Source organism: Gossypium hirsutum, chromosome A11, assembly GCF_007990345.1.
Source record: "Gossypium hirsutum isolate 1008001.06 chromosome A11, Gossypium_hirsutum_v2.1, whole genome shotgun sequence".
NCBI classification, from domain to species: Eukaryota; Viridiplantae; Streptophyta; class Magnoliopsida; order Malvales; family Malvaceae; genus Gossypium; species Gossypium hirsutum.
Genome location: NC_053434.1, coordinates 101,834,654 through 101,855,567, shown reverse-complemented (window position 1 = coordinate 101,855,567; position 20,914 = coordinate 101,834,654). Strand labels below are relative to the sequence as shown.

Here is a 20,914-nt window from a genome sequence, read left to right as displayed (position 1 = left end):
TCTGCATAAGAGCTTAACTTGAATCAATATCCTGGAATATCAAAACAAGAATTAAGAACACATAATTAAGAACAACTCAAATATTTATCATACAATTTAGATAATAATAATAAGATCCGTCTTAGGTTTCATTCCCTTAGGTATTTAAGGGGGTTTAGTTCATACTTATGAAAGAAAACATCTCAAAAGCATAAAGATAACAAAACATAAGAAAACCCAAAACTCCTGAAGGAACTTGAAGGGAGATCTTCAGTCTTGATGATGAATCTTCTTTTTTCTGAGATGGATCAATCGGCTTCCCTTGAGTAATTTCTTGCTTCCTACTCTGCGTCCCCCTCCTAAGTTCCTCCTCAGGTGTTTAAATAGGTTTTAGAATGCCTAAGAGCCCCCAAAATTGGCCTTTTCTGAATAGGGTTATACTTGGGCCGGTAGGGACAAGCCCGTGTGCGATTACCCCAGGCTATGGCCAAGGTTGTTAAATAGGCATGGGCATGTGGTCTACCCGTGTAAGTCATGGTTCAATCCTGCCAAAGGGACACGACCGTGTGACATGCCCGTGTGAGGAAGTCCAGGCCGTGTTGATTTCCCATGTGGGTCCATTTTCTCCATTTTCAGCCCGTTTCTTGCCCTTTTTACTCTCCTATGCTCACCTAAGTATAAAACATGAAATTAAAGGATTAGGAGCATTGAATTCACCAATTCTAATGAGAAACCATCCATAATTGCACTAAGCATGGGATAAAAATATGTATAAATTATGGTTTATCACAAATCATTTCAAAATCAAGTTTCACTTTGTGAAAGAAGTGAAGCAAGCCAAGGAAGTCACACTAGTTCACTGCAGTTTACAAGATCAATTACCTGACATCTTAACAAAATCTCTTGGGAAAATGAGGTTTGAAAAGCTACGTTATGGTATTGGAGTTCAAAGTATGGAGGTTAAGGAGGAGTGTTGTGAAATGACCATCCATGCAAACTACGAGCTTACTAGAAGAGCTCACCAAAATGTGCGAGCTTACCAAATGTTGCCAACTTACCAACTTGCATTGGAAAAGTGATAATTTTGATTAGACATATTGGCATGTGATTAAACACAAACCAGCCAATGAAAAAGAAAAGTTATATGAATCTAGTCACTAGATTAAAGTCAAGTTGTAATATTTTATTATTATTTTCACCTTATTTAAGCATATTTTTTCATGTAAACTATATATCAATTTTTTAATAAAACAGTTTACCAAAAATTAACCTATCCATTTTTCATCTTTTTGCTTCTATTTCAACCCCTCATTCATAAAAGATCCAACATTTGGTAAGTGTAAAAGTAGTGAAGTAATTTTCTTGTCTTTCCATTGATGCAGTTTTTGTTAATTGCAAGTGATAAACCGTAAATTATACATATTTTTACCCCATGTTTAATGCATTTTATGGATGATTTTCCATTAGAATTGGTGAATTCGATGCTCCTCAGGCTTTAATTCCATATTTTATACTTAGGAGAGCATAGAAGAGAAAAAGGAATAAGAAACAGGCCAAAAATGAAGAAAATGGGCCAAAGCACGAAATTAACACGGCCTGGACCTCCTCACACGGGTAGACCACACGGCCGTGTCAATTTCGCAGGCTCGAACACGGCCTGACGTAATCGAACACGGACGTGTCCCTGCCTAAGCCAAGTTAAGTCTGATTCGGAAAAGGCCACTTTGGAGGGTTTTTAGGCATTCCAAAGCCTATAAATACACATTAGATTAGCAAGGAAGGGGGGACGAAGAATTGGGAGTAAGGAATTACTCCAAGGAAGCTGATTGATCCATCTCGAAAGCCGGATTCATCATCAAGACTGAAGATCTCTCCTCAATTTCCCTTCAGGAGTTTTGGGTTTTCTTTATGTTTTGTATTCTTTATTCTTCTGAGATGTTTTCCTATTTAGTTATGAACTAAACCCCTAAATACCTAAGGGGATTGAAACCTAAGACGAATCTTGTTATTATTTTCTGAATCGTATGATAAATATTTAACTTATTCTTAATTATGTGTTCTCAATTCTTGTTTTAATATCCCAGGATACTGATTCAAGACACCCTCTTATTCAGAGGAGGAATAGACCTTGTCTAAGAGTACATTTGTCATAATTAAGCAGAGTTGATTGCATGCCTAGAAATAGGGTGACAAGATTTTGCCGGATTAGGGTGAAACCTAATAAGGGGATCCATAGATCGAGTTAATGCAACCTTAGAGTGTTAATTAGAGAAAAGTCTCGGATATTCAATCTAGGGATTAGACGTTATTAGTCTTGAATAGGGATAATAACATAACTTAGGGATCTCTATGAAACAAGTTAAATGAATAAATCGTCCGATTTGGAGCTAGAATAACAAGTAAAGTCTAGGTGGATTTTTCCTTAGGTATTGTCTCAAGTTAATCGATTTTCCCAAAAGCAATTCCCCAATTCTATTCTCTGAGCATTCTTATTTTTAATAATTAGTTTAATAAACAAACCCTTTTTATTCTTAGGCTAGATAATAAAAAGATAGTTATTACTAGTACTTTTGGTTCCCTTGGGTACGATATCCCGGTCTTGCCATTACTATACTATTGTTCGATAGGTGTGCTTGCCTTTTCGTCGTGATAATAGTTAGTCTAGGTTTGATCTTTATTATAAATATTTATTACTTGTTACGAATCACACGATCAAGTTTTTGGCGCCGTTGCCGGGGAACTAAAATATTAGGAACACTAAATTTTTATTACTTTAGCTATTTATTTTTCTTGCAAATTTTATTTTATTTTATTATTTATTAATTTACATTTTCTTTCTCTTGGTAGATTTTTATAGTTTATGACTAGAAGAAACCCGTCGGGACCATTACTTTTTGACGAAGAAATCAATCGCACAGTTCGCAAAAACCAAAGAGAAATAAGGCGAAGCTTAAGATACACAGAGAATGAGCAAGAGGACGATACTCAACCCCCAACCGAAGAGATGGCTAAAAACCAAGACAATCAACTACCTCATGTAATTACGGTTAATCAAAATCCTGCTCCACGCATTATGTATGATTATGCTAATCCTTCTTTAACAGGAATTGAATCGAGCATAGTTAGACCTGCTGTAGCTGCGAATAATTTCGAACAAAAACCTAACACAATTCAGATGATACAGCAGTTTGTTCAGTTTGATGGTTTGCAGGATGAGGATCCCAACACGCACTTGGCGAATTTTCTTGAATTTTGCAATACACTCAAAATCAATGGTGTTTCTAATAATGCCATTCGTCTTCGGTTATTTCCCTTTTCACTAAGAAACAAAGCTAAACAGTGGTTGAACTCATTACCATGAGGGTCTATCACTACTTGGGAATAAATGACCGAGAAATTTTTACTAAAATTTTTTCACCAGCTAAAACGGCTAAATTACGTAATGATATCTCTTCTTTTGTGCAGATGGATTTAGAAACACTTTACGATACATGGGAGAGATACAAGGACTTACTGAGAAGGTGCCCTCACCATGGGTTACTGCTTTGGCTGCAAGTTCAAACGTTCTACAATGGTGTGAATCCCTCGACAAGACAAATGATTGACGCAGTTGCTGGCGGGACCATTAACAATAAAACACCAGAAGATACCTATGAATTCATAGAGGAGATGTCACTGAACAACTATCAGTGGCAAGTTATGACGACAAAGCCAACGAAAATAGCCGGCGTCTATAACATCAATTCAGTCACCATGCTCTCAAATCAGGTAGAACTTCTCAATAAAAAGATTGATAGTTTTCTTGGTTCTACACAGGTACATCCAGTAATGAGGTGTGACTCAAGTGGAGGAGGTGTGCATACAGAATACCAGCCCTTCAATCCTACAACTGAAGAAGAACAAGTCAACTATATGGGTAACAATAACTTTAGATCTCAAAATAACCCATACAGTAATACTTATAATGTAGGTTGGAGGAACCACCCAATTTTTTCCTGGGGAGGTCAAGGAAATCAAAAGCCACAAAATCCTCAGGGTTTTCAATAGCCACCTTATCAATAAGAGAAGAACCAAACCTTGAAGAGATGCTTTCGATGTCAGAAACCTGTTTCCAAAATATCGAGACAGCACTTAAGAATCAACAAGCATCGATCCAAGGACTCGAAACTCAGATAGGCCAGCTGTCCAAACTAATCTCGAAAAGACTACCAGGAAATTTACTCAGTAATACCAAATCAAGAGAACACGTCAAAGCAGTTACACTAAGGAATGGAAAAGTGTTTGCGGAATCTAAAATGAAGCTAACATAAGAAGCTGTGGAAAACGAAAAGAAGGAAGAAAAACCTGAAAATAATGACAAACCAATACTGGAGGAATATTCACCACCGGTTCCATATCCAGCAAAATAAAAAAAAAGACCGCATTGATGCACAATTCGGTAAGTTTCTTGAACTTTTTAAGCAATTACATATCAACTTACCTTTTGTTGAAGCTATCTCACAGATGCCTACATACGCAAAATTTTTAAAGGAGCTTTTAACAAATAAAAGGAAGTTCGAGGACTTATCCACAGTAGAACTCAACGAGGAGTGCTCCGCCATACTCCAAAATAAGCTGCCAACTAAACTAAAAGATCCAGGAAGTTTTACTGTCCCTTGCTTAATTGGTAATCTGAATATTGAAAAGCACTAGTTGATTTAGGCGCTAGTATTAATTTGATGCCCCATAAAATGTTCAAGCAACTTGGTCTTGGGGAACCTAAACCCACTAGGATGAGTATTTAATTAGCCGATAGATCTGTTAAATATCTCAGGGGTATTATAGAAGATGTACTCGTAAAAGTAGATAAATTTGTATTCCCTATTGATTTTGTTGTGCTTGACATGGGTGAAGATGTAGAAGTACCCTTAATTTTAGGGCGCCCATTCCTAGCCACTGCTAGAGCCATGATTGATGTGGGTGATGGTAAATTGGTACTTAGAGTAGGTGACGAGGAAATGATTTTTAAAATTTATGATGCTATGAAATTCTCTAGGGAACAAGATAATTCATGTTATTTCATTAACTCTATTGATCATATTACTCAAGACTCTTTTCAGGAAATTGTGCAAGAGGCGATGACAGAACTGTGTCCAGCTCAAGACGAGGAGATAGTGTAGGTTGTCCCCAAGCAAGGAGGCATGACGATTGTGACCAACGAGAAGAATGATCTAATCCCAACAAGAACAGTTACAGGATGGAGAGTTTGCATAGACTACAGGAAATTGAACGATTCCATAAGAAAAGATCACTTCCCCTTGCCATTCATTGACCAAATGTTAGAAAGATTATCCAGACACAGGTATTACTGCTTCCTAGACGGGCTCTCTGGTTACTTCCAAATCCCAATAGCTCCTGAAGATCAAGAAAAAACGACATTCACATGCCCAAATGGTACGTTCGCTTATCGTAGAATGCCTTTTGGATTATGTAATGCCCTTGCTACTTTTCAGCTCTGTATGATAGCTATATTCGACGAACTCGTGGAAGATATCATGAAGTTTTCATGGATGATTTTTCGGTATTCGGTAACTCTTTCCATCTTTGCTTTAAAATTTTAAAATGAGTTTTAATAAGATGTGAAGAAACAAACCTTGTGCTTAATTGGGAGAAATGTCACTTCATGGTTCAAGAAGGTATTGTACTAGGGCATAAAATTTCTTGTAAGGGGATTGAGGTGGATAAATCTAAAGTAGAAAAAATCGAGAAATTACCACCTCCTAGTTCAGTTAAGGCTATTAGAAGATTTTTAGGACATGCTGGTTTTTATAGAAGATTCATTAAGGATTTTTCTAAAATAGCTAATCCTTTAACAAATTGTTAGAAAAAGATATACCTTTTAACTTCAATCAGGAATGTTTAGAAGCATTTAATACTTTAAAGGATAAATTAATTAATTGTGTGATGCGAGTGATTTTCCAGTAGGTGCAGTACTGGGACAGCGAAGAGACAAGCATTTTCAACCTATCTATTACGCCAGCAAAACCTTAACAGCTGCACAAGAAAATTATACTACTACGGAAAAAGAGTTACTAGCTGTGGTTTTTGCTTTTGATAAATTTCGATCATATCTCATATTGTCTAAAGTTGTTGTTTACACTGACCATTCCGCCATTCGCTACCTTTTAACTAAAACCAATGCAAAACCTCGACTCATCCGATGGATTCTCCTTTTGCAGGAATTTGATCTTGTAAATTCAGGACAAGAAAGGAGTCGAAAATCTCACGACTGATCATCTGTCCAGGCTCGAGAAATCCAATACTAGAGAACTAGATGACGTGGAAATAAATGATTCATTCCCTGAAGAACAATTTTTTGCCATATCTAACTCCGAGGTACCCTGGTTTGCAGACATCGCAAATTTTTTAGCTGCTAACATTATCCCAAAAGGGTTTACACACCAGCAAAAGAAGCGATTCTTTAATGATGTAAAAAAACTACTTTTGGGATGATCCATTTTTGTTTCGCAGATGTGTAGATCAAGTCATCAGAAGATGCATTACAGGACCAAAAATATCAAAAATATTGGAACACTGCCACTCCGGGCCAACCGGAGGACACTATAGTGGAACTAAGACTGCACACAAAATACTTGAATCAAGTTTTTATTGGCCTTCATTATTCAAAGACGCTATCAGGTATGTTACTTTATGTGACAAATGCCAACGGACAAGTAACATATCTAAACGTGATGAAATGCCTTAAAAATATATGCTTTCTTGTAAAATATTTGACATGTGGGGTATCGATTTTATGGGCCCATTCCCTAGTTCATTCAAAAATAAAAACATCTTAGTAGCAGTCGACTACATGTCCAAATGGGTAGAAGCCCAAGCTCTACCTACTAATGATGCTAGAGTGGTAGTACTTTCTTAAAAAACTCTTTTCGAGATTCGGAACACCTAGAGCAATTATCAGTGACAGGGGCACTCATTTTTGTAATACCCAATTTGAAAAAACCCTTAAGAAATACGGAGTTCATCATAGAACGGCTACCCCATACCATCCTCAAACTAACAGACAAGCTGAAGTAGCAAACCGAGAACTCAAACGGATCCTTGAAAAAATGGTAGAATCAAACAGAAAAGACTATGCAACAAAAATAGACGATGCCTTATGGGCTTACAGAACTGCTTTTAAGACTCCTATAGGGACATCACCTTACAGTCTTGTTTATAGAAAAAGTTATCTCCCTTTCGAACTAGAGCATAAAGCTTTTTGGGCTATTAAATTTCTAAACCTTGATCCCGAACTTGTAGGAGAAAATAGGTTGATGTAGCTGAATGAACTAGATGAATGGCGAGCCAATGCATACGAAAATTCACGCCTATACAAGGAAGCAACAAAGCGGCGCCATGATATTCACTTAAAGCAACGGAAACAATTTGAAGTTGGGGATCTTGTCTTACTAAACAACTCAAGACTCAAATTGTTTCCTAGGAAACTAAAATCACGATGGTCAGGACCCTTCGTAATTCAATCTGTTCATCTATATGGCACAATAGAAGTAAGTCACCCATCATATGGTACTTTCAAAGTAAATGGACAATGTCTCAAACTTTATAATGGTGAGGATTTTAAAGTCCATGGAGAGGAGCTACAACTCCACAAACTGCCCTGAGTATGCTAACAAGCAAGCTTAGACTATAAACAAGCGCTTCTCGAGAGGCAACCCAAGTACTAACCATTTTAAATTATTTTAAATTCAAATTTTAAACATTTAGGTCACTAACAGAGTATTTGAAGCACAGGTTCCCAACACCACATAGCCTGTAACAGGCCGTGCTTAAGGCCGTGTACACCAACACGGAGGGAAACAACTGTGCAATACAATCGTGGTCGAGCCTACCAAAACAACACGGGTGTGTGACACGCCCTTGTCTAGCACCAGTGGACAACACTGTCAGAATGCCACGGGCGTGCGACAACTTACACGACCGTGGGAGAAGCGAACCTCGCCAGACACGGCCGTGCGACACGATCATGCAGCCACACGGCCTATACACACAGGCGTGCGAGAAGGCCGTGTGACGCCATCACAATTCGCGATGAACACGAACGGGACACGAACCACACGGGCGTGTCCACCAGTCGTGCCACTTGAAAAATTAGAATAATTATTTTCTTTTATTAAGGTTTTTAAGATTCATTTGTTTTCAAGATTCATTTTTTTTCCTTTTAAAAATGGCTTACCTTCAGAGTCAAGCTTGCCATCCAGAGTTATCTCCAATACTCGATCTCGTCAATCCAAGAATATCATCCATTCTTAATACAGGAAGTTTCACTTCTCTCCCTATCTTAATTTATTTATTCTCTAATATCTATCTTTGTACATTGAGAGCAATGTACACCTTAAGTGTGTGGGGATATTTATTTCATTATCAGAAAATCCCTGAATGATTGCCTTGTTCCCTTGAAAAAGCTCTCATATCATATTTAGGATAAATTTTGATTGATTTATGATTTTGATTGATATATCTTGAATTAAAACGTAGGCAATTATGCATTGATTGTTTAAACTTTGAGACATAAGAGAATCAATCATGATAAGTTGATTTTTAAGATACTAAAACCTTAGGCTATTTCCCCAAAGTTTAGGTATTCCTTTGAATTGGAACTCACAAGTTTTTAACATCAAAAAGCCATAATTTTTTGTGAGATTTTTGAGCCTTTTGAGAATCTATTCATCCTTTCATGCTCACTTTTATTATTGTTTTGAGTGCGTCAGTATTGAACTGTTATTCTAGAACTTGCTTGATTATGCATGTCGAGACCACACCATTTGATTTGATATATCAAAATGATTAAAGTGCTTAGGATTAACCCACTCATGCCATGAAAAGCCTACCTCCACAATTAACCCCTAGTAAACCCCCTTGAGCCTAACAAGCCACTTCTTGTATTACCCTTAATATTAACCATTAACCCATTATTGTTGAAATCCCCCAAATTAATTTGATCCCTATTTTTGTCGAGATCTAAGTTGGAAAAGTTGCTTAGCTATGTTTTTTTTTTTTTTATTTAACTTGTTCTTAAAAAAAACACAACTATGTATGCATATCTGTAATTTCATATTCTGAGAGAAGCTCTGTTGTACGCAAGTGAAGATTAACTCTTTTTTTAGTTGGGAAACTTTTTGATTCAATCTCGATTTTAACCCTTTCTTTCAGTTTGTGACCACACCCCCTAACCAAGCGTCATTACAACCCTCTAAAGACCTTTTGATTGATGTATCATATTAAATTATAGTGGTGGAGATTTGATTTTCATGCAAGCCTATGGTAATGACTTTCCATTATTGACTATTGAGTGCTTCCTTTATTGTCCTTAAAACACCTCGAGTGATTTGAGTGAATCTTTAGTGAGGATGTAAAACTCTGTGATATTCTGAATTGAAGGTAATTACTTAGATGAGGGGAGACACCTATATTTTCAGAATAAAATGCTCAACTTGGAATGACTGAAACTTTTAAGTTCTTTTAGTTGAATTCTCAATGTATGATTACCTATGAATTATTTTGAGATTTTATCGATAGAATTATAAGTTGAGAAGAATTTATTTTGATTATGAGTTGAGGATTTTGTTTGAGGACAAGCAAATGCTTAAGTGTAGGGGTATTTGATAAACCGTAAATTATACATATTTTTACCCCATGTTTAATGCATTTTATGGATGATTTTCCATTAGAATTGGTGAATTCGATGCTCCTAATGCTTTAATTTCATATTTTATACTTAGAAGAGCATAGGAGAGAAAAAAGAATGAGAAACGGGCCAAAAATGAAGAAAATAGGCCAAAGCACGAAATTAACACGGCCTGGACCTCCTCACACGGGCAGACCACATAGCCGTGTCAATTTGGTAGGCTCGAACACGGCCTGAAGTAATCGAACACGGCCGTGTGTCACGGGCGTGTCCCTGCCGAGCCCAAGTTAAGTCCAATTCAGAAAAGGCCACTTTGGAGGGTTTTTAGGCATTCCAAAGCCTATAAATACACATTATAGGAGCAAGGAAGGGGGGGACGGAGAATTGGGAGTAAGAAATTATACCAAGGAAGCCGATTGATCCATCTCGGAAGTCAGATTCATCATCAAGGCTGAAGATCTCTCCTCAATTTCCCTTCAGGAGTTTTGGGTTTTCTTTATGTTTTGTATTCTTTATTCTTCTGAGATGTTTTCCTATTTAGTTATGAACTAAACCCCTAAATACCTAAGGGGAATGAAACCTAAGACGAATCTTGTTATTATTTTCTGAATCGTATGATAAATATTTAACTTGTTCTTAATTATGTGTTCTTAATTCTTGTTTTGATATCCTAGGATAATGATTCTAGACACGCTCTTATTTAGAGGAGAAATAGACCCTGTCTAAGAGTACATTTGTCATAATTAAGCGGAGTTAATTGCGCGCCTAGAAATAGGGTGACAAGATTTTACCGGATTAGTGTGAAACCTAATAAGGGGATTCATGGATTGAGTTAATGCAACCCTAGAGTGTTAATTAGAGAAAAGTCTCGGTTATTCAATCTACGGATTAGACATTATTAGTCTTGAATAGGGATAATAACATAACTTAGGGATATCTACGGAACAATTTAAATGAATAAATTATCCGATTCGGAGCCAGAATAACACGTAAAGTCTAGGTGGATTTTTCCTTAGGTATTGTTTCAAGTCAATCGATTTTCCCAAAAGCAATTCCCCAATTCTGTTCTCTGAGCGTTCTTAGTTTTAATAATTAGTTTAATAAACAAACCCTTTTTATTCTTAGGCTAGATAATAGAAAGATAGTTATTACTAGTACTTTTGGTTCCTTTGGGTACGATATCCCGGTCTTGCCATTACTATACTATTGTTCGATAGGTGCGCTTGCCTTGTCGTCGTAATAATAGTTAGTCCAGGTTTGATCTTTATTATAAATATTTATTACTTGCTACGAATCACATGATCAGCAAGTTCTGCAAAGACCCAAAGCTTGCAACCCTAGAAGACTTCTTCCTTTCAGGGCTCAACATTCGAGGAAATACATCAAACCGAGTACGATCAGTGGTCACTCCAGCCAATGATGAACAAATACTAGGATTTAACACTGTAGGCATTTCTATAATTCGAGTTGACTATTCATCTTATGGGTGACTAAACCCTCCTCACACTCACCCTCGTGCCAACGAAATCCTAGTCATTTTGGAGGGCACACTCCACGTTGGCGTCACTACATCAAACCCGGATAACCATCTCTTTACCAAAGTCTTAAACCTTGGAGATGCTTTTGTTTTCCCAATCGGTTTGATTCACTTCTAGCAGGCAGACTCATGTTGTTGCCTTTTCTACTTTCAGTAGCCAAAACCCAGAGACTATTACCATTCCAAATGTACTATTTGGTTTATGTTAGAAATCAAACCAACTTTTCAAAGTCAAAAATTACAACCAAAGAGTTTGTATCCAAATTGGCTTCTACCTCATACATCTTGGTTTTCAAATTGGATACAACTTTGCAAATTGGATAAAGCTTATCATGTTGGAAACTTTATGAAAAATCAAGATGGTAGCAATATTGAAAAAAAATACAATGCAAGGCATGTATAATGGATAAGCATTATCATTTATGATATACTTAAGGGATAAGCAATCATAAAGGTAACTAGACTATGTCTATATATATATATGTATGTATAGTTCATGTGTTGTGAGTACTGAGAAAAAAATTAGCTAGAGTTTGAGAGAAAAAAAAAAGTGTTGTGAGTATAGACAGAAAAACTAGCAGCAGCTAGTATTGGGAGAAAAAAAATAAAGAGAGTTTGTATTGTATTTTTTATTGTGCTTATTTGTGAGTAATAAAAATTAGTATTTGATTTTTTTTATTACTATGCTTCCAACAAGTGGTATCCGAGCTAGGTTCGTGTTGACGTCATAATGGCAAACATGATTCAATGCAGATACCGAAATTAACAAAGACAAATTATGGCAACTGGAGCATCCAGATGAGGGCTTTGCTTAGTTCTCAAGATTCTTAGGACATTGTCGAAGAAAGATATGTCGAGCTCGAAAATGCAGCTGCCGAAGCAATTTTTACAAATGAAGAAAAAAGAGCATTGAAAGAAGCTCGTAAAAAGGATAAAATGGCGTTGTACTTTATTTTTCAAGGTGTTGATGAATCAACCTTTGAAAAAATTTCAGATGCGAAGACATCAAACGAAGCATGGGGAATTTTGCAAAAATCCCTTCAAGGATCGAAGAAGGCCAAAAAGGTACTTTTACAAACCCTTAGAACCGAATTTGATACATTGAAAATGAAACCTTCAAAAAACATTGATGATTATGTTATCTGAGTGAAAGTGGTGGTAAATGAAATTAAAAGGAATGGAGAAACACTTGATGATGTCAGAGTAATCGAAAAAATTTTGCGGTCATTGACACGCAAATTTGACTATTTGGTGGTTGCCATTGAAGAGTCAAAAGATTTGTCACAAATATCAATTGATGAACTTCTGGGTTCTCTCCAAGCCCATGAGCATAAAATGAAGCTAAATGATGATATTGAAAATTCAGACAAAGTCTTGCAAAGCAAGTTGTCCTTCAACGAAAGTGGAGCTAGGGATAATTTTGGACAAGGTACGAGCAATTGTGGAAGATACTGTGGAGGATATAGAGGTAGAAATAGAGGTGGACGAGAAACACGTGGACGAGGAAATCAATCATATGGTAAAGTCTAAACAAGTGACGAATATCAAACATCGAGTCGTGGACAAGGAGCTTGACGCCGAGGTCGAGGCAGAGGTAGATTTCAACAAGGAAATAAATCTCAGGTACAATGTTATAATTGTAATAAATATGGCCATTATAGTTACGAGTGTAGATCAAATCCCAAGATGGAGGAGAGAAATCATGTAGCAGCAGCTAAAGAAGAAGAAAACGTGGAATCTAGTGTATTCTTCACTTATAAAGAAAGTGAAAAATCAAGAACAAATATTTGGTATCTTGATAATTGCGCCAGCAATCACATGTGTGGCCGAAAAGACTTATTTTCATAATTGAATGAGAATATTCATGGACAAGTAACATTTGGAGATAAATCGCATGCCACGGTCAAAGGCAAAGGCAAAGTCACTATTATACAAAAGAATGGAGAAAAGAAGTTCATTTCAGATGTTTATTACGTACCAGTTTTGAAAAGAAACATCATCAGCTTGGTCAGCTTCTAGAAAAAGGATATGAAGTACATATGAAGGATTCCATGCTCTCTTTAAAAAATAAAAGTGGTGAATTAATTGCCCAAGTTGATATGACGTGTAACCGTCTGTTTACTATTGACATTGAATCTGGAGAGGTGAAATGCATGAAGAATACAATTAAAGATGAATCATGGTTGTGGCATTTAAGGTTCGGTCATCTTGGCTTTTCTAATCTGAAGCTATTGTTAAAAGAAAATATGGTGAATGAGTTGCCAGAAATTAATCCTCCTGATCAACTATGTGAAGCCTGCATTAAAGGAAAACAACACAGACAGAGTTTGAAGCGGGAAAAACTTGACGAGCTAGGAGACCATTGGAGATCGTGCACTATAGCAAGTCCTTTTGATATACCATCACTTGGTGGAAACAAGTACTATGTTACTTTTATTGATGATTTTAGTAGAAAAATTTGGATATATCTTCTTAAAACAAAATTAGAAACATTTGAAAAGTTTATCGAGTTCAAAGCCATAGTAGAAAAACAGAGTGGACATTTCATTAAAATACTCAGAACTGATAGAGATGGTGAGTATACTTCAAAGCTATTTGAAAGCTTCTACAAGGAACACAGAATTATTCACCAGTTGACAACTGCATACACGCCATAACAAAATGGAGTCGCTGAAAGAAGAACCGTACTATTCTTGATATGGCAAGAAGCATGGTTAAAGGTAAGCATTTACCAAGAACTTTCTGGGCTGAAGCTGTTCAATGTACTGTTTATTTGTTGAACCGGTATCCAAAAAAAAGTGTGAAATACAAGACGCCAAATGAAGCTTGGAGCAATCAAAAGCCAGGAGTCGAACATCTTAAGGTTTTTGGATTCATCACATATGCTTATGTTGCTGACCAGATGAGAAAGAAGTTTGACGACAAAGGAGTAAAATGTATTTTCATTGGTTATAAAAAGAGAAGCAATGCATATAGGTTATACAACCCTCTCACCAAAAAAGTTATTATTTCAAGAGATGTTGAATTCGATGAAGCTGATTATTGGAGATGGAGTGAATAAGAAAAGAAAATTGAAGGATTATTTTTCAGTGATGACAAAGACGACGACTTCGTTAATCATGAACAAGGCGATGATCAAAGCCCTCCTCCAAGTCCTATTGCAACAACTCTGACAACATCATCATCACCAACCAGCAGCAATACCAGCAACTCAGAGGAAACACCTGCAAGAATGCGTAGTTTACGTGATATTTATGAGGTTACAGAACCGATAGAAACAATACTCAATTATTCATTATTTTGTTTAATGACAGAATGTGATCCAATACTATATGAAGATGCAATTAAAGATGTCAGATGGAAGAAGGCAATGGATGAAGAAATTGCAGCAATAAGAAAAAATGACACATGGGAGCTAAAAAGTCTACCAGAAGGACATAGTTCAATTGGAGTCAAATAGGTGTACAAGACGAAGACCAACAGAGAAGGAAAAGTGGAGAAATATAAAGCAAGACTAGTTGCAAAAGGCTACAAGTAAAGATATGGTGTAGACTATGATGAAGTATTTGCTCCAGTCGCTAGAATTGATACTATAAGGCTTCTCATGGCAATTACAGCACAAAATAAATGGAAAATTTATCAGATGGACATGAAGTCAACATTCCTTAATGGCTACCTGGAAGAAGAAGTCTACATTGAACAACCACCTGGATATTGCAAACAAAGACAAGAAGGCAAAGTTATCACTTGAAGAAAGCTTTATATGGACTAAAGTAGGCTCCGAGAGCATGGAACACAAGAATAGATGAATACTTTCAGAAGAACAGGTTCATGAAAAGCCCATACGAGCATGCTCTATATACGAAGAAAAATGAAGTTGGTGACATCATGATCGTGTGCTTATATGTGGATGATATGATTTTCACGGGAAACAATCCAGGTATGTTCAATAACTTTAAGAAAGCTATGACTAAAGAATTTGAAATGACAGATATAGGTGAAATGTCATACTTTCTTGGAGTCGGTGTGAAACAAATGAAAGATGGAACATTTGTGTCTCAAAAGAATTATGCGAAACAAATTTTAAGAAAATTCAATATGAAAGATTGCAAGCCAGTAGCCACGCCAGCAGAACCAAGCACGAAATTAAGTGTTGATTCATCTAGAGAGCCAGTAAATCCAACGTTGTTTAAAAGTATCATTAGAAGTTTAAGGTACTTTACTATCACGCGGCCAGACATCATGTACGCAGTGGGAATAGTTAGTAGATACATGGAGAAGCCAAAACAAGATACCTGATTGCAGCAAAGAGAATTTTGAGATACATCAAAGATACGATGGATCAGGGTTTATTTTATACATACTCACAGAGTTCAAAATTGGTTGGTTATTCAGATAGTGATTATGGTGGTGACTTGGATGATCGCAAATGCACATCCGGATATTTATTTCATATTGGCTCCGCAGCATTTTCATGGTTATCGAAAAAGCAACAAACAGTATCCCTTTCAACATGTGAAGCAGAATACATGGCTGTTGCAACATGCACATGTCAAGCAATTTGGTTGAAGAATATTTTGGTTGAATTATCTATTATACAAGAAGGTCCAATTACAATTTATGTTGACAACAAGTCCACAATATCTCTTGCAAACAATCCAGTGTCTCATAGTCGAAGCAAGCATATCGGTACAAAGTATCATTTTATTCGAGAGCAAGTGAAAAATAAAAATGTGGAGTTAGTTTACTGCAGAACAGAAGATCAACTGGCGGACATTTTTACGAAGCCATTGAAAGCAGATATATTCCATAAACTCAAAGAAAAGCTTGAAATGAAAAGTTCGGTTTGAGGGGGAGTGTTAGAAATCAAACCAACTTTTCAAAGTAAAAAATTACAACCAAAGAGTTTGTATCCAAATTGGCTTCTACCTTATACATCTTGGTTTTCAAATTGGATACAACTTTGCAAATTGGATAAAGCTTATCATGTTGAAAACTTCATGAAAAATCAAGATGGTAGCAGCATTGAAAAGTTCTACAAGGCAAGGTATGTATAATGGATAAGCATTATCATTTATGATATACTTAAGGGATAAGCAATCATTAAGGTAACTAGACTATGTCTATATATATATATATGTATGTATAGTTCATGTATTGTGAGTGCTGAGAAAAAAATTAGCTAGAGTTTGAGAGAAAAATAAAATTGTTGTGAGTATAGAAAAAAAAACTAGCAGCAGCTAGTATTGTGAGAGAAAAAAATGAGAAAAAATAAAATAAAAAGAGTTTGTATTATATTTTGTATTGTATTGTATTTATTTGTGAGTAATAAAAATTAATATTTGAGTTTTTTATTACTACGCTTCTAACAGTTCAGACCCTGCCATCTATGGTGGGATAACCAAAAACTTGCCTAATTGATGATCGTCTTGTCTGGATAACGTTTCATTTGTTGCTTTGAATTTTGGTATTTCGTGGATTGAAATATAAAAATAAAAAATAAAGCAGTTTTGCTTATGTACTTTGGCTTAATAAAACCTTTCTGCATGTTTTTACGATCATATGATATGGAATGTTGTCAATTACAATTACTGTCACACAAATCAAGATTCAAGAATCATCCGTACACCCCATCAAAAGTTTTAATATAAACCCTCAATAGTTTCACTGCCTCTCCCCCTTGCGCTTCAAAAACACGAAACAGTGTCTCTCAAATAAAGATTGAAAGCTTTGAAGAATCAACAAAGGCAGAAGCAATGGGTGAAATGACCCAAGAACCAGGCTTTGAAATTCCAAACCAGGAAGAAGATGACCTTAAACTCCAAGAACCCATCAACCTATCCCTCCTCCACCTTGATAACTTCAAGAACAACCAGCAAAACCGCCATTCATGCACAACCTGTGCCTGCAATGTCGCCGCTTCCAACCCAATGAAACGTCCTTCTCCTGAATCAATCGCTGAACACAAGTCCAAAAAGCCTTTGCTCGAGAATCACTACTCCCTTTGTGGCTTCTCCAAGATCCCTCTTCCACTGCTTCAACGCTCTACTTCTGACCCTTATACACCTACAAAACCTAGCCCTTCGGACACCGCAAAGGCCTTAGAAGATACCCCACTGTCAAAAGGAAGTGCTTCTTCTTCATTGCCTCCAAGAGCCCCTGTCTTAAGCAGGTCTATATCTGATCCCATTTTTTCTCCTGCCAAGTCCTTGTCAAGGTCTTCAAGCTCCTACGAGATGGGGGTGGAATTGATCAAGGAAGAGAGCCCCAGTGCCAAGGTTGGTTTTCTCTTTCATTTCAAACTGCTTTTGTTATTTTCTTGGTCCATGGCTGATTTATTATACACGCGAATGGCAGAGATTGAAGAGAATGAAGGAGCGGATGAAAGAAATGAGCAATTGGTGGGGTGAGGCTATGCGAGAAGTTGAAGATGTACTGTGCACCACTGAGGCAATCAAGGTTGGCTTTTCTAATTTCTGTGGGGTCTTTGCTTATTGGTTGCTGTTTGATTTCCAAGAAAATGGTGCAACTAAAAGGAATTTTAATTCTTGGTGTTAATATGTGGAGCTTGTTATTATAGGATAATGGTGAGCCAGATTGTGAAGAAGCTGTGAGAGTGGAGAAAATTGGGGAATGTTTGGACCTTCATTTCAAGTGCCCTTGCGGAAAAGGCTATAAAATTCTTCTATCTGGAAAGAACTGCTATTACAAGCTCATCTAGATTTGGTTCTTACCACCAACGGTTGAGTGGTCATCAATCATTACATTTCAACTTCATTTCTTTTGTTAGAATTTATTCTTCTGGTACCTGCACCAGTTTGAGGAATTGTAGCTTTTATTTTCTTTTTCGCACATCTTTGAACCGAGTAACCCGTTTCCGACAGCAACTTGCTTACTCTGATTCTTTAGATCACATCAATCATTCTTTTAGGTGAATTCAGATATACTTGTGGCTTCAATCCTGCAAATAATTAGTGTATGAATGAATGTAAGGTCTTGCATTTCTTCTAGAGATCTGTAATGGAGTAGATTTCTTTTGCCCATTGAACAACTTGCAACTTCATCATATGCTATAATTCAAACAGACAGGCTTACATAAGTAGAGAGAGTCTTTAAGGAATGTTTGCATTAACAAGGGATGTCAATCATTCAACATTGCAGTATCATCAGAATTTGGATTGGAGACTTTTCACCATACTTTTGTCCAATTTAAAGGCCTTGGAAAGAACATCGGGATTAATAGATGGATCTGATCCAAACACTGCATTTGCTATTGTAATAACACCAGGATCTTGGCTGCTCAAAGCAGCAATAGCAACAGCTTTACTCTTTCCTGGATTGAATTGGAAGTGAACGAGACCAACTGGGAACACAAAAACGTCCCCCTTGTTTAAGACTTTGGCAATTAGACGATTATCTGGGTTGGATGTAACAAAACCAACATAGAGCGTGCCTTCCAAGACCACAAGAATCTCCGTGGCACGAGGGTGAGTGTGAGGAGGGTTTAGACCACCATTAGCTGCATAGTCAATTCGAGCCAAAGATATCCCGAGAGTGTTAAGTCCTGAGATTTGCGCAACATTGACAGGAGTGACAGATGATCCAACTGAATTTGATGTGATTTTTCCGATATTGAGTCCAGAAAAGAAGAAGTCATCTGCTGTGGCAAGCTTTGCGTCTTTGCATACTTTCCCATTTACAAACACTGCATGAAAGTAAGAAATGTCAGTAATATCATACCATCCATAAGAAAAGGGGTTCCATAAAGGTAGAAAGCAGCAATATTCTAGGTCCATAGACTGAAAGCTAAGGAAGATGGAACATACCAGCATCATTGGGGTCATTTATGGCTACACAAAAGTCCTGAAGAGGGCTAGGATCAAAGGCATAGGCCAGAGAGGATGCCAGAGCTAAGATGAAAAGGGCTTGGAGGAAATGAAAGCCTTCCATGGAGGTAAGGTAGCTTTTTCTAGTTTAGATGCTTACAAGTTTTATTGATCCATGAGATATGAGAAGCCTTGCATGGAAGGACTAGGCATTTATAGGTTGAATACGATTGAACTAGTCTATGATGTTGGCTGTTTTTCTCTTAGTTTTATAATTTATGTATTTTCAAATCACTCTGTGAACCATTCTTCAGCAGGCTAATTTAATTCTTCTTCCATCGCATACACCAGTACATCTTGAAACAGACGATATCATTTTCAGCTATCCCATGTTCCTGTCTTTTTTTTAGTTATGCTCCGTCTTTTCTTTCATAACTTTTTCTGTTGAATTATAGGTGTGGGTCGGTTGGATTTTGACATCTGGCATTCTATTTTTATTTTCTAATGGTGGAAATAGTCCACTTAAACCACAATAAAGATAATTAAACAATTAAACAATCACATTATAATAGGGAAGAAGAAAAGGTTTACAAAAACAGGATTAAATCGTATATCTTATATCAATCAATTTTGAAACCCACATATATTTCCCGCTGAGCCATCGGCAAAAATAAACCAACTTCTCAACTACCACTGCACTTCTCCACATAATACTTATAAAAATTTTGCTTCAAGCAAGTTACGCACTTGGATGATACCAATTCAAATTATATCATTCTCTTTCACCTCTTGCAATATTTTAATCTCAATATTGTAATAATAAAAAAATTATAATTAAATCTGTCACCGTACTAAAAATGAATATTAATTTTTTTTTACTAAATCTTGTTACTATATATTAATTGACATTTTTTAGGGTATATTTTAATTGACTTTTATCTATACTTGAAGAATATAGGTAACTTTATCACTTTATCACGTAACATTTATATAATTGAACTTTATCATTAAACTTTAAATCTTATTAAATTCTCTCACCCACTTTAAATTTTAACTAAAATTTAACATTTGATATCGATTTTGATAGTTTAAAAACAAAAATATAATGAAAAATATCATTCAAATAATTTACATTAATAGTTAATAATAAAATCAATAATTTATAGACGACTAAAAACTAATCAATTAACTTCGAATTTGATTTAATAAAAGAAAGGCTTGAAAAACTTAAAATATGGAAAAGGAAAATTAAATTATTATTATTATTATTATTATTATAAAATAAGAGGCTTTTTTAGAGATATAAATAAGAGTTTAGTTTAATATTTAACATTATATTAATTTATTAATATTTTATTAAATTGTTCTCAAGTTATTTAAAAGTTAACTTTGGATAGTAAAATTCAATCAAGTAAACTCGTAAATTTTAATATAGAGTTAAAATTAGTGGTAAATTTACCTTTAGTTCAAGGCAAATTCTAAAAAATAAATTAAAATATAGTGCCAAATTTCAAATTTTACCTAAAGTATAATGGTAAATTTATACATTAACCCCCAAAAAAGATAATTTATAATTTGTAGCGCTTTTTTGACATTAATATTACCCACTGGCTTTGGTAATAATAAATAAAGTAAACTAGCCCATTAATCAATCTAAATATGAGTCGTTCTTATTTTTGTCATTCCATTTTATTTTTTTTTAATTTGGCCACTCCACCGTTGAATGGTAATGAAAACTAAAGGTGCATTTTCACATTAGCCACTCTAAAAGTAGGGTAAACAACTCGTCAATCACTCTAAATAAGGATTATTCCTATTTTGTCACCCTAATTTTTTTCCTACAAATGCATTGTAACATCCCGATTTAGGGCCTAGTCGGAAAAGTGG

General features: G+C 35.9%; 2 protein-coding genes and 1 non-coding gene across 3 annotated transcripts; 1 reads left to right on the top strand and 2 right to left on the bottom strand.

Moving 5' to 3' along the window:
• Positions 1-3,411: 3,411 nt before the first annotated feature.
• On the bottom strand, positions 3,412-3,518 carry LOC121210638 (small nucleolar RNA R71). The gene has a single exon (XR_005905752.1). It is a non-coding gene; the product is annotated as a small nucleolar RNA R71 (small nucleolar RNA).
• Positions 3,519-16,221: 12,703 nt separating this feature from the next.
• On the top strand, positions 16,222-18,211 carry LOC107892508 (uncharacterized). Its single transcript, XM_016817586.2, has 3 exons — positions 16,222-17,479; positions 17,559-17,660; positions 17,782-18,211. The coding sequence occupies exons 1-3, from the start codon at positions 16,958-16,960 to the stop codon at positions 17,920-17,922; spliced, it is 765 nt and encodes a 254-aa protein (XP_016673075.1). The 5' UTR covers positions 16,222-16,957; the 3' UTR covers positions 17,923-18,211.
• On the bottom strand, positions 18,187-19,395 carry LOC107892515 (germin-like protein subfamily 1 member 11). Its single transcript, XM_041081957.1, has 2 exons — positions 19,028-19,395; positions 18,187-18,906 (listed from the first exon to the last, which is right to left on the bottom strand). The coding sequence occupies exons 1-2, from the start codon at positions 19,149-19,151 to the stop codon at positions 18,368-18,370; spliced, it is 663 nt and encodes a 220-aa protein (XP_040937891.1). The 5' UTR covers positions 19,152-19,395; the 3' UTR covers positions 18,187-18,367.
• Between the last annotated feature and the right edge of the window lie 1,519 nt (positions 19,396-20,914).

Coding starts and splice junctions, on each gene's coding strand:
- LOC107892508 (XM_016817586.2), top strand. CDS start 16,958: ATGGGTGAAATGACCCAAGAACCAGGCTTTGAAATTCCAAACCAGGAA. Junction 17,480..17,558: donor AAGAGAGCCCCAGTGCCAAG/GTTGGTTTTCTC, acceptor CGCGAATGGCAG/AGATTGAAGAGAATGAAGGA. Junction 17,661..17,781: donor GCACCACTGAGGCAATCAAG/GTTGGCTTTTCT, acceptor TTGTTATTATAG/GATAATGGTGAGCCAGATTG.
- LOC107892515 (XM_041081957.1), bottom strand. CDS start 19,151: ATGGAAGGCTTTCATTTCCTCCAAGCCCTTTTCATCTTAGCTCTGGCA. Junction 18,907..19,027: donor AAATGACCCCAATGATGCTG/GTATGTTCCATC, acceptor ACTTTCATGCAG/TGTTTGTAAATGGGAAAGTA.